Below are 14,787 nucleotides of genomic sequence, written 5' to 3'. Positions count from 1 at the left end.
ACTGCACGTAAGCAGTTATGTTCATATTACAGTTCCAGTGGAAAACGTGATTTAGTGAAAATATTTTCTCATTGAGAAGAGATTCCTTTGTGATAAGTCACAGGCAGGCACTGGCCTCCTCTAAATCAACACAACATTTCTCAGAGCTATGTAAAGTACTAAGATATACTCTATTTCTGGCTGCTTAGTAATTATCAAAACAATGGTTTGTATCATCTTGGAGAATAAATATTCACAAAATATCTGCTATTTAACACTGAAAACCAAAAGTCTCTATACCACTTACTTATTTCTTATGCTTCTTGAGCAAAATCTTACCATCTACTTCCTATCAGAAAAAGACAACTGGACAATGAAGCTCACAGCTGTTTCTTTTCCTGCTGTTTTTAAATAAAGCAGCACATTAATACAAGACTACATCAGAAAAAAAACAAGTAGTTTTCATCGTCAAAGGTAAATTGGTAAAAATCATATTTACTGCAATAAATCCATCCTATTTTTCTGCTGAAATGTTTGATAAAATTCTGCATCCCTACAAAGCAACTTATCTCACAGTTTTCAGTCCTACATCTGAAATGGTTAATTGCAATCTCACAGTAATTTTTCAGATTTTACATTTTTTACAACTGTAGACAGACTCAGCAGCTCAGACCTATTATAGGCATAGGTTCATAATAATTTCTTTCAATGATAATACCAGATTAATTAGCAAGCGCATCTCCTTATCTCTCTCTAAAAACCTGCAGTAATGGATAATATTCAAAAACCTGTGAGGCACATGCCTCCAAGAGTTGAATATCCCTCCTAAAGGACCTCTCTACTTGAGTCAGAAGAAAACAAGCACACTTAAAAAAAGAGCCCAGTAACAAAGTATGCCTTTTTCTGTAACAATCTCCTAAGTTCAAAAGTAGAAGCTACCCTCAAGAAGCTACCGTCCCCTTGCTAAAAAAATAACACCAGGATTTAAGGGCAAATGAGATATTTTCATTGTCTCAGTTTCATCCATTCGATTTCAGGCTTACTTTCATGCCAGTAACAGCACTTTTACTGAGGTAAGAGTACACTATGGTACAGAAAAAGAAAGCAAGTTTTCACTACAATGCACCCTCATGAGACCATACCCAGAGACTGCCACCATTAAATATGACTTCCGTACTGGTTTTGTGCAGCCTTCTCATGCCAGAAGGTAACACCCAATGTTATTTTGTACTCCCTGTTACAAATAATCAAGCAGAAGCACTCTATTACACTGACAGTTTCCCACAGTTGGTGTATTTCCAGCCTGAACCTCAGGGCTGCACACTAGCTGATAGTTTTCCTCCAGGATCCCTGCTTAAACTAACAAAGTCCCATCAAGCACTCAACAGCACATCTAACTGGAGATCCTCTGGTCTGAAATTATGATTTCTGGAGTCTTTTAAAACACTGCATCTTCCTGTTGGCTGTACACCAGATGCCTACTGTATCTGTAGACTATAAAATGTCTCAAAAGGAACTATGTTAAATTAAAATTGACAATTTGTCTTTGAACTACCTGAAATTAAACAAGGCAGTTTTACTAGATTTTCCTGCCCTGAGGAAAAGAGCAAAAGGAACAAAGGCAGAAATTCCAACACACCTCAATCAAATGACCTGCCAAACACAGCGAAAGTTAACTACTTTGGGACATACTCCCTCCTTAACTATTTCTGTAATTTACAGTGCCTTTTCTATCCATTTGTCAGTAACACTAGAGTGAAAAAATTTGTTATGCCATCATTTGCACAAAATAATGACAAATATGAAGAAATTTTAGGGTACAGGAAAGAAGACACTAGTATCAACCACCTAAGCTAGAAGCAGAGACAAGAACTGAAAAAAAAAATACAAACTGCACTTGTTATGAAGTCAAAATAAACTGTACTATTTCAATTAGAATGGAGCAACAACAATCACCTAGAGCAATTGCCCACCCAACTGGGGGTTGATCAAAAGTTAAAGCATGTTAAGGGCATTGACCAAATGCCTTTAACACTGACAGACTTTGGTCACTGATCACCTCACCAGGAACCCTGCTGGAGCAGTGTTTGAGTACTTCAGCTGTTGTCATTCTTACCAGAAAACTTAGCTCAACAGAGAGCTAGATGACAGTGAATTTCATTAGACATTTTGAAAAAGAGCAGACTTCATGAGATTAGTACTTACCTTTTGTCTGTTGAGTCTCCTGGGGCCTTCTCTCTCTAGGTTCTAGAGGCTCAGTTTCAGATCGCAATTCTGTAGTTTGCCTTTTTTCAAAACTGAAGTCTGGAAGTCGTGGAGCTTGAGGTCGAGTTTTTCTTGCAGGATTCAGGAAGAAGCAGTAGGCACATCTAAATGCTACCACAAAGCACAGCCAGTAAGCAGTCTCACTAATTAACTTCACATTTCACCTTTATTCCTACACTATATTCTGATGGTTTAAAATACTAAAATCAGAGTTAACTAAGTAACTGTGAGTACCAGACAGCACCTCCACCAAATTTACCTAAGTTGTTCTGTGTAAGTCCTTTTATAAATTCAGCAGACATTTCGTTTTTAGAAACCTGCTTGCTTTCAGCTCTGCTGAACTAAGTACTGCTCAACACTGTGAAAGATTTGACCACAATAAACAAAATAATGCAATCCAGTAGTGCCAGATGTTGCCACATCTGTGCCACTACTGCCACATGTTCTATTCTTTCCTACAAAAGAATTAAGTTGGCAGATTATTTTTTCCCCTACCCTTAAGACACCACTTTCCTCACACTCTGATGTTAGGAAGTGTTAGGAATTCCATAAGGTGTGTCTCACTCTGCTTTCTAAGGAGCATTCTGTTCCAGTGGTGCTTAAGAAAAAGTAGTTTTGTTTTGCAGAAGTACTGGGTACCATTTAATACTTTAAATAACTCTTTTTGTCCTCCCCACTCTCATCAAGACAAGGGGGGAAAGTGGCAGTTTCTGGTACAGTTGAGTTGTGAATTCATAAGAACTAAGATAACATATAGACTACTTATCTTTGGTTTCATAGGAAACATTTAGCTTATTGTTACAATGCAGTATATTTACACATAAAAATAAACAAAACAAAATGAAATATAAGATTTATCTAAGAATCCTTAGTTTCTTAAGTATCAGGCTTACACTTGTGGTAGAAAGCAGGCAATATACAACATCTGTGTTCAATAAAGAGCTGTGTCTGTCTTAAGTTATTGTCAGCCATAAATTCACATGTAGGCCCCTAGGGCTTGTTCCCACTCTTTTTCCAATACGTCCCCAAGATCTTCTTGCCAAAGGAAAATTTAGTTTAAGTTCTGGTAAAAGAGGCACACTTTAATGTCAGATAGTTTCTCAACATAAAACCCTTCTGAAAAACGTTCATAGCCAGTAGCAATGTTCAGGGATGTATTGGAGGAAGCTTATTTCTACTGAATAGTTTTCTACACATAAAATCCATGACCTGAAGGTTGCAATAAAGTACTTCTCCAAGTCTTGAAGTAAATCTTAAGAAACAGAGTAATAAGTTACCAAAAAATGTTCCCACATGAAGTGGTACTTCACAGTGTCAGCTAAGTACTCAGCTGCAACCAAAATGAAGTATGATGCACGTTTGTTATGAAACATTAGCCAAGTAATACAGTCTAAAAAAAGATTAGCTCTTACCTATGTATTCAAACTCCTCCTTCAAAGCCATACCATTGTGAGAAAAACATTGCTGACATATAAGGGCATACCTAGAAAACATGAATAATATATAGTAACATACCTTTAAGTAATAGCACACTGAAGGGAGATGTATTTTACCTCACATATTGACTAATACCTTAAACCTTTCCTTCCAAAAGGTGATTTCCACAATGAAATTAACCTTGAAAGCAAACTAAATCTGTAGATTAAATAATACTTTTTGAAGTTGCTTTAACCACAGTGAAATAGCCTCAGCTACACTTTAAACTACAGTTCAACATATTTTTAGTATCCTCAGTTTCAGAAAATAACATCCAAATTAAGCTTTTATTTCATTAGAATACAGTTAATATTAAAAGTAACCATAGTAAACATGGTAAGTTCTGATATGTTTGGACAGTCCTGAAGGCAACCTGAAAGACATTTATAACAGATATAAAACTAAAGTGCTGAGGCAAATGTTTTCTGTTTTTTTAGTTCAAAATATAAGTCATTCACCCACTTGAGCACAGCTCTTTCTTTGTATCACAGAGATAATATTACTCAGAACAGAGGTCAGGTTTACCCAAATATTACCAGTTTCCCCACAAAGATATTTCAAGTGAAGCATTGAGAAAAAGCCATTTCTCAATTATGAAACTTCTGGACAAGTTCATTTACAACTCTTTTAACCCTGACATGGCTTAAACAAAAAGGTTAAGAAGCTTTCTTTTCCCTAAGTGTTCAGGTATTTCTTAAAGAACATTTACCTGTTCTGAGGACCATCACCAACCAAATATTCAATAACTCTATCCACAACTCCTCTTTCCCGAGGAAGAACAGGTCTTGCCAAAGGAGGGCCTGGAGGATGAAGACCTAGAACATGAATTATATCAAAATTATTTTCCACTGTATAAATATGTATTATATTTTATTGTGTGTGCCTGTGTAACAAAATAATTACATCTACTGAATGTGGATATATTTCTTAGTCCACTCGGAAAGCTGTAAGAATCTTCAACCCACAACAGTTCAAAATTGTTCTGATGCTCCTTTAGCTTATAATTTTATTAAATTGCTCCATTTTTATACCTTGGACATGTAATTAAAGTTATAATTTCTAAAGAATGAATAAACAATTGAATAGTATTCAATTGTTAACAAATACAGGCTTTTTAAGAAAGAACAAATTAACTAAGTTATCTTCATATACATTCAACTCTGCAAATCTACCCTTGCAGTTTACATCAATAAATCTGCTAAAATCAATGGCAACAGTGGAAGAACTAGAGATCAGGGCAACCTAGTGAGCTGGAAGGTGCCTTGTCCATGGCATGGTGGTTTCAAAGAGATTATCTTTATCTTAAGATCTCTTAAAATCCAAACCATTCTAAGATTTTATGAAGATGCCACCACAGAAACAGCCCCTGGATTCTGTGTAATTACCACATGAGCATACTCTCAGTGTGCATTGAGTCTATACATTAAACCTGTCCAGCTGTTTGTCATGTTGGTAATCCCACATTTAATGACAAGCTGGATGCTTTTAGATTTATGCTTAATCGAAGAAGCCAGAAGGCCACCATAAAGATACTACTTCTCCCATGTGTTAAACAAACTACTATCAAAATGAAACCCCTTAAAGAGCAGGTAAGAGCCATGGTTGATTCTTTTCCACCCCTCCATATAGCAGTTAAACCAGAACACCAGCACAAGTTTCTCTTTCCACAGAGTTTTAAAACATCTAGTCCATTGTGTAAGACCACTGCAAACTACCAATTTCCATTTATACAGCTTTGAGTTCTTACGCCTCCTTTCTCTTGCAGCCTTAAAACAGAATAAGCTAGGCCTAATGTAAGAAACTCCAGTCTGAGCCATTCCAATGCAACCATCCAAGTAACCAAGTATAGAGAGGAAACATTTTACATTTAAGCACTGGAAGTATTACCTTACAGTACTTTCAACAAACAGTCCTGAGTGTAAGATAATGCAGCACTTGGGGGAAGAGAGGGGAACACTTAAAACCTATTCCCATAAGACCTTTATGAATTACATTCCAAGTCCACAAAACTAACTAAACAATGTTTGAGTAGGACAATGAACCAGTCTTTCAGAACTCTCCAACTGAGACAAAATGGTTCAGCTTCAAGGCACTCCAATACAAAATTGTGACACCTTACAAATAAGACTTGGTTTAAACCATTGACAAAATTACTTTTAAAAATGCAAAAGTCCTATGCAAGCTCCAGATAGCTAAGAAGGTTAAACAAAAAAAAGAAATCAGTGAGTATTAGCAGGTTTCATACTGAGATGAGCATATGGCAACCTGAAGCCCTGTATGAACTAAGTATATGAAATTCATAGAAATGAAATACTGAAGGTGCAAAAAGAAACCACTGTTTTCTCTGAAAAGAGTTCTGGCTTATAACTATTCTCATTCCATCCAGTAAAAACATATAGAGAAACATCACGGCTTAAAAGAAAGCCTTTATTGACTACAGAAGTCAGCCAACAATTCTTTCAATTTGTTGTATGTTTCCAGTGTTCTTCTTGAGGTATGTTTCACATAATTCCCCATAATGCCAATAAACAAAGAGGAAGCTAAAGGGTAACACAAACTAAAATCACTGTCTCAATATACAAAACAAAACAGATTGTCTAAAAATGCAAAATAGGATTTTTTAAAAATCCAAAGAAAGAACAACTAAGAGAGTGTAGTTTGTTAGTATTTTGAATTAATTCAGAAGGACATTTAACTGAAAGATATTGTGTTAAAAACAGTTGACTTCAAGCTTTTCAGGATTGTTTAGATTTCATTTTCTTATGGCAACTTAGCCAAGGACAGGATCAGGACATGCACAGTCCTAGCTTCCAGCACCTAGATAAACATACCCATAGAAGTAACATGTACCTCCTAGGCAGGGAATTCGCACAATATGCCGAGTAGGAACTGGACTCGATCTTTGACCTGGACCTGCACAGGACACCCCAAAAATCACACCATGTACCTGAGAGCACACTCCAAACTCTTCTTGAACTCTGTCAGGCTTGGTGCTGTGACCACTTCCATGGGGAGCCTGTGCCAGGGCTCTGGGTGAAAAACCTTTTTCTGATACCCAACCTAAACCTCCCCAGCTCAGCTTTGTGCCATTTCTTTGGGCCCTGTCACTGGCCACCAGAGTGAAGAGATCAGTGCCTGCCCTCCTGCTTCCCCTCATGAGGCTGTTGAAGATCACATTGAGGTCTCCCCTCTCCTCTTCTTCAGGCTGAACAAATCAAGTATCTCAGCCACTCCTCGTAAATCTTCAGCTCCAGACCAGGAGGCAAAGACAACACAGCAAGTCTTACTATTCAATAACCTGATCCAAGATGGGTTTCATGTTTAAATAGCACTAAAAGTAACTGCCAGCAAATTACCATTTCTAGACTCCCACCTTTTTAATCCTCACAGATAGAAGCAACAAAGGAAAAAGTAACTAAGGGCAGAATGTACTACTTTGTGGTAAACCTCACGCTCAATGCCACATACAGCTGACTTCCATCCTCTATGGCAAACGTTAAACATTGTAGGAATCAACTATTATCAGCAATACCCTCTTGTAGTGCTACACATAGAACAAGAATAATCTTGACATTAAGGCTGTACTATTTCTAACAGCTCATCTTTCAAGACACATCTTGTCAATATTGGATATTTGACCTAAACAGACTGTCCTAATCTTTAGGAGAACAAGAAAACTCATTCAAAAAATACTGCAATTTACAACCAATCACTTAAGTACAAAAAAATTCCATACTCAACACAAATGTTTTTAAAATCAGCCTTATTTCACAAAAAAGAAAAATTAATTCAGGAGATAAGAATCAGTGAATGCATTTCCAAGTTATCCCTGTATTCTGTCCACAAGTAGGAACTTAGACCAAGAACACAGTCACAGCAGCAAGATGGAATAAATTCAGTGCAATATAAACTGTACTCTGCTAAAGCTGTCCAAAGTAGAGGTCAGGCAAAATTCATTTCCTAGAGCTTTACAAAAACCTGAAAGACCCAATACTTCCATCAAAAAAGGCTGATACAATCTGCAATAAAATTAAAGCCCTAGAATAATTTTGTGAATACCTGGTTTATACTCAAATGTTAACTCAGGCCTTTATTTAGAAGACCAAGTTGTCATATAACTTGTAAATCACCAATATATGAAATTTCTAAAAGTCAATAACCAAAGCAAAAATAAAATGAAGTAGAATGAAACATCACAACACATTCCATCAACAACTTCAATTACCTGCCTACTAATAACTCAAACCAACCATCTTGGTTCTCATGCTGTTATGGACACCAGTAATTAATACAAACATCAAAAGTAATCATTGTAGAAAGACTGGTCACTTTTGCAAAGCTTGGCAAACTCTCAACTACCTGCTGGTTATTAATTTTCAAACATATGGGAGCTCTGTGGTAATACATGTTAAATTGATTCTCCCCTACAAAATATAGTATAACGAAAATTAATTATTAATCTTCTGTAAAATAGAGATAATTAAGGCTATTCATATTTGTTGCAGGCCAAGCATAAACTCAGATGCCATTTTATTCTTATAGATACTGAATTTATGAACTTTTCACTACAGTTACATTACTGAGATTTTATATGCCTCGAAGGTTTGGGGAAATTCAAGAAAGAGAGAGCTTCTATATTAACTGACAATTGCAGTGTCTCCTATTGTTATCTATGGCAAGGTAACATGTTAGGTCAAAATTCCAGATATTTAGTGGGGAAAAAGTGCCTGTAAGGCATTATCACAAACACTACATTAAAAATTTTAAATCACAAATATTGGCAACTGTCCTTTCAAACAAGTGAGTTACTTTACTTTCCTTCTTCCTCTAAAATATTTATGCAGTGAAGGCTGAATTTCATCCAGCTTATTCAACATTCAACTTCCCCTAAGAATAAAGCTATTATACAGCTAATACTTTATTCTACAGTCAGCTTCCTTAAAAAGGAGCATGCAATTTTAAACTCATTATGGAATTTTTGGTAATCAGATATCAGTAAATGTGATTTGCAACCAAATGACCAATTTCCTGGTGCAAGAAGCTAATTTCTGGTACTTCAAGATAATCAAGACTTACTAATAACTTGCCTTTACAGTTCACTTCAGGGATAAAAACAAATTTAGCAGCTTCATAACACAGGTAAAGAATTAATAACATCAAATAAGGCTGAATGGAATCTACAGAGAAGGGAGATCACAACTTTCCATGACAACTTTATTCCACTACACTAAACAACAGGAAAAGGCATTTTAACATTCAGCTTCCCAGGAGCTTAGAGAGCAGGTGTCAATATATTATCTACAGCTCTACTTTTTGATTGTATCATGGAAGTTAGTAAGGAAGGACTACAGTAAGACTTAAGTAGTTTCAAGTAAAAATCAGGAACACAGGGCAGAGAAATAAATTCTTGATCCCTGTACATACAGCAAAGAACTACTCCACGTTAAACTGGTGCTCATGAGATTCTTGGCAAGTTGTGCCCCTTCTATTTTCAAGACAGCATTTCATCTCCTTTCTTGCCTTGTGATCCAACTTGTCAAACATCCCACACAGAATGAAAGGCCTGGCACAAACCCACACACAGCTTTACCACCCACAAGGAAAATGAGAACGGTGCTGCCCACCCAAACTCTCAAATTTTGCAATCCTTCCAGTGCAATTTAGTTCATATTCTATTTATTAAAAGTCCATCCCAACTGAACACCAAATAGGAAATCAAGGGAAAAACATTTTCAGACTATGAAACCAAATTTTAAGGACTACTCATTCCTACCAGATTTCAACCTGTTGCCAAACCTTGGAGTCTTGTACTAAAATAACAATGCCTTTTAGTATTCAGCTACAACACAGACGACTTTTCTGTTGTATTTTGTATTCCACACTTTAATCTAGGAGTATAGGCTGCATGACTATACCTTCTAGAGTAAAAATTTAAATAAATGTCAAGATCCATGTTAAAAAAAATATGTGCAGGGTTTAGTGAGAAGCATGAATGTATTCTGAAAGTGTTCTCCTCTGCACCTGATTTATATAAGCATAGAGCTCTTCTAAACTAAGAACATAAAAAGGTATGCTATATTGTTGACTACAGAATACTGCAAAGTTTTATTGCCATTTAAACAAAGAAGCCATAACAGTTAAATGAGCTCAGGCAATAGGTTTCAGCATCAAAAGGTGCCAGCTGTAAAGAGTTATGGCTAATTGAATATGGAACTCCTGCTTAATCAGATAACTGCTCTGCTATTTCCAAATGAAATGCCATTTCCATACTGTCTGAAAATGGCCTCTTTTATTGGTAACCAGAGAAAACAATATAAACTGTAAATAACATTAAGTGCTGTGTTTACCCATTCCAGGCACTGAAGTAGCAGGGGATCCAGGGCGCCGTGGTAAAACATTGGATTGCAAGGATGGCGCAGCAGCTCTTTCTGGGAGCCCGCTCAGAGCCGCACTGTCTCTTTGCAGGTTAGGAGATGCTGGAACAGGGGACTTTGGAGAGCCTTGTTTAGGAGTTGCAGGTGGGGGTGTAGAAGCATTTCTTTGAGCTGCAGTCCTCTGACGAATTTCTGACAAGAATATGTACATAATGAATTTAATATCTAGCATAAGCAAGATATTAGTAAAAGTGCATTAATATTGTTATACCAATTAGCAAATTACCGAATCAAACAAAACCAGGAAGGTCTAAAACTAAACATCATCAGCTGAGCATTCAGCTCATAGAAGTAAATACCACACAGAAGTAAATACCAGATAGAATATTATATTTCAAATATCATAACTGTTAAATACTTCAGGCAAAATTCTTCTAGAAGGAAATTAGAGAACAGAATCACAAAGTATCTGCTAAGATGGAACACTGGACATAGAAACAGCTAGACTCAAACCACAATGTATAGAATTGACTACTTTTTACTCCGTGGCTTAAAAATGCTTTCAAGTATTTAGCTTTCTATGGGACCAAAACTATTCATTCACTATCTGATATGCTCAGGTTACATGCCCAGAGTTATGAAAAAAAAAAAAAAATCAGATTGTATAAAGGAAACAATTCTAACACCAGAAGAAAAGGAAATGCTTCATTCAGGTGATACAGTTTCACTGACCTGTTTCAGCAACCCCATTATCAAACCAGCTGCATGGATTCTCATAAAGCAAGAATGGGCTCTGCCAGAACATGACCCTGCTTTTACCTCTTCTCACACCACTACTATTAAATCACAATCATGAAAAACTTAATATATTTCCTCAGTTGTTCTTACATGAAGCCAAATATCACCAGAGTAACATACCATGGTTTGAATGCTGCAATAGTCATGCAAGCCTGAGGTTCACACACTATTGCAACCAATCAAACAGATATGTAACCATTGCTTTAGATCTGCTGTTATTTACATGGTTGACAAGTAGCAGCTTAGTCTCTACAGGACACCCTAATAACACCCACAGCTAAGGCTGTAATACCCTACAGAGTTAGTGTATAGCACCATGTCAATTTGAATCAGCTTGCATGTCTTCTTCCACAACAAATGGAATTTGGACTTGAAAATCACTTCCACGAGTCTCAAGATTAGAGAGATTTTATCTGCTGACTTTGTGTCAGGCTGGAAGAGTTTAAATGCTTAGCAGGCAAGTTTACAGGTCCACTGTCAACCAGCCACTGGAAGATGGGTGTGCTGAGTCTAAAGGCACGATCCCTGTCCCCAAAATACAATACCAGCAGGCTACGCTCCTGCTGTGGCTGGAGGAGGTGAGCATGCTAAGTTAGCTGGCACCTGCTAAGAAAGAGCTGCTATCACTGAAGCACTAGGTCAAATGTAACAGTTCTGTGAGAATACAGCCAATCCAGTGCCATGGAAATTGCTACATACATAGGTTATCCTCTTGCCTACTTATCTCTACATATAAAGAGGATTAATACACAACAGAAGAAAGAATTAAAAATTCTTTGGAATCACTACTTTAAAAACTACAAGTTTAAAACTTAAACTTAAAATCTTAAATATACTTAAAATCCATCTAGTTAAGTTTCCTACAAGGCAGAACAAAGCACTACTTCTCCCCTGCCACATCATGTGCATGGCTGCATTACTTCACACCACTTCATCGGCCAAATTACATCAGTCAATGAGTCTGAAGGTTCTGGATTTTAACTTGATTTTAACAAGTATGTTTGCCCCCTCACTATTTCAGCTGTTCAGAATCTGGCAACTGGGATTAATTGGTAAGGTAGTTGCAGAAATTCCATCAGCACTTCCTTAGTGACTTGCTTCTGGTTTGAAAACTGCTCCTGTACTGAGAGTTTTATATGAAGTAAGAATTCATTTATGATGAACCTCCCCATTCACATGTCTTCAAGATCTTTTTGTGAGAGCCATAAGCAGTAACCTTTCAAGTTTTACTACACTAGGATAACTGCATTCTCTCTATGCCATCTGACCAACAGCCATGGCCCATCTCCAAACACAAAATATTGACCAAAACCCATTATTAAAACCCAAGTTTGCATTATAGTTTCCAGTCATGTGTTAGTTTCAAAATTTAAGCTAAAAGGTATGTGATTTCTCAAGTCTTCTCAGGTCCACATAGGTACAAAAAATAAGTGATAAATATAAAGCCTAATTCCACTTGTTCCAAGACCATTTTAAACATCTGTAAAGATATCTTAGTCCATTCTTTTTTCATTATAAAACCCTCTTTATTATTGTTTCACATAGAAAAATGTCTAAGACCATTACTGTAAATTCTACATATGGATGTTACTTTTACATTTTGGAGGCTGTCTTTCTAGATCATGTGGTTTAAGCATATTAATTGTTTAAGAGTACTGAGTCTGTTTCAATAGGTCATGGCTATATTCACATTTATTCTGAGCCCATAATACATTATTTCTAAGCAATTTCCATGCCACCTGCAAGAGCTTTGCCCCTTTTGCCTGTTCCTTCTGAAGGGTCATTTTTGGCAAGCCTTCTTTAAACTACTTTCAATTAAAAAGATACTGCTACTTTAATGACTCTTTCCCCATATTTTTGTTCCTATAAAGATGCTGAACCAGTACTTTACAGTAAGTATTAGAGAGATATGCTTCAGTAGTTTTAGTTTCATTACAGAGTTAAGAATGCAAGACTCATTGCTAGTTTCCACAAAATATTGGGTTATTTACAATGCCTTTTTCCCCCTTCACTTAGAAGTTCACTTGGCTTTCATTTTATTCTGTGATTCGTACTTAAGAGAACTTGCCAACCCTCTGCTGCTCCCCAAGAGAAGTCACCAGAATCTGCATTATGAGAAAGTGAGAAATGCTCTTCTTGGCACAACCAACAGCCCATTCATTCCAGTACTGCCTTTCATAGATTGGCTGTAGATGTCATTCAGTGACAACACACAAACCTGAATTTCTGATCCTTACATTCCTTATACCATCCCCAGGCTCCATAAATGCATTGTCATGGACAAGGAGAGTACAGCCCTGTCTCATCATTTTAGTATCACATACAGACCCTTTACCCATGAACTTCCCTAATTCCTGCTCTGCACGTCCATAATAACAGCCCTAATATTCTTCTGAAGTTACTGAATATGATCTATATACTTCTCAAATTGCCTTAACATGCAAGGTATTAAAAATGAGCCTTCTGCAAAGTTCCAGATTTCCATAATTCCAAGTTGCACAACTTAGCTAAGAAACATGTTCACTGACCTCAACACTAACACAATTTACAGCTACTGCTGATGTAGTTTTAATGAAGTTTTGACATTTTCCAAGGATTTTCTTCAGTAATGATATTTGTGTATCCAAAAGTCAGTGGCATGAAGACACATGAACAGCTTAAAAATAGAACTGTTATTCTCCAAACACACTACATTTCCAATTCTGCAGTTACCAGCATTGGACACTTCAGACATAAGCAGACACATTACTTAAGAGGTATCTACTCAACTCATGATTCAGTATGAGCTCTTAAACACTATTACACTACTGCAGTGGTGAGGCAGTGACATGTTTCATGTTTACAAGCATAACTATTTTATTTTTTCCTCCCTTCAAAACACTGATTTTTGTAGAGAATAATACATTATTTTCATAGAGCTACACTACACTGCAGGTCAATATACAGTTTACATAACTTGTTGGCTTTAGTACTGAAGACCAGCCAAGCATTTTCTTCATTCCTCTTCATGCCTATATCCACCCCACAGCCTGCAACCATCTTTTATTGCATTATTTTTAATTCAGGTCACAGAGTGATCTCATTTACAATACACCCCTGCTAACAGTCATATTAAAATGAAAAGAGCAGGTACCAACAACAGCATATTGCTGATAAATACTTCACTGAAAATATATACTTACCCTATTTTTCTCTATGGCCAAAGTACTAAACTATATATTCATTAACTGTACCCCTCAAAAAACATTACTGAACAGATACAATTGCATTTAAATTTTCAAATTCCTTTCCTTCTGGATTTTGTGATGTTTTTTATACCAAACACAAGATCAACCAAAATAATCTGTTAAAATACCATTACTTATTTCAGCAGTGCATGTCAAAATCACAGAAACTGCAAGAAGAGCTAAACACACAGGAAAATTGGGCTGCTACCAGCTGTTTTCTGGAGAATCAACTATTATGCAACACTGATTAAACCTTTGGACCAATTAGTATGATGTGCAAGCTTACTCATTTCAACCAGTAAGTAAAAACCATACAAACAAACTAACCTTTCATCAGCTGCCTCATATACAACATTGTCCAACTTGATTATGTATCAGTTACTGTTTATCATCTTTTCAAAAAGACTCTATTACAGAGCTCAAGAAAATGAGCTCTGCTGCTTGGCTAGCTTGTGTCCAAAGCATGCAAAGAGAAGATCAGAGAAGCTTTAATATTAACTTACTAACAGGTATTTTATTATTTCAAACCACTCTAATTCTACCACATACTACATACACCAAATTATGCCACAACCACATAAAGGTGTCATCTAGTTACAGTAAGTTATATACAGCACAGAACAGAAACTAATATTCATTTTTGGCAGATATTTAGTGTGAACAGCAAT

General features: G+C 36.5%; 1 protein-coding gene across 3 annotated transcripts in view; it reads right to left on the bottom strand.

Annotated features, from left to right (window-relative positions):
* Positions 1-14,787, bottom strand: part of LNPK (lunapark, ER junction formation factor) — a 54,361-nt gene that overhangs the window by 17,424 nt on the left and 22,150 nt on the right. For all 3 annotated transcript variants that reach the window (XR_004980519.2, XM_036386621.2, XM_036386622.2), the window contains exons 9-12: positions 10,068-10,286; positions 4,430-4,535; positions 3,657-3,727; positions 2,185-2,355 (exon numbers count right to left, since the gene is read on the bottom strand). Coding sequence is in view for 2 of the 3 variants with exons in the window: in XM_036386621.2 (XP_036242514.1) it covers positions 2,185-2,355; positions 3,657-3,727; positions 4,430-4,535; positions 10,068-10,286 (567 nt within the window). In the remaining variant the exon portion in view is untranslated. The remainder of the gene's footprint in view (positions 1-2,184; positions 2,356-3,656; positions 3,728-4,429; positions 4,536-10,067; positions 10,287-14,787) is intronic.

Source organism: Molothrus ater, chromosome 7 (genome assembly GCF_012460135.2).
Source record: "Molothrus ater isolate BHLD 08-10-18 breed brown headed cowbird chromosome 7, BPBGC_Mater_1.1, whole genome shotgun sequence".
Lineage (NCBI taxonomy): Eukaryota > Metazoa > Chordata > Aves > Passeriformes > Icteridae > Molothrus > Molothrus ater.
This window is presented reverse-complemented; position numbering and strand designations above follow the sequence as displayed.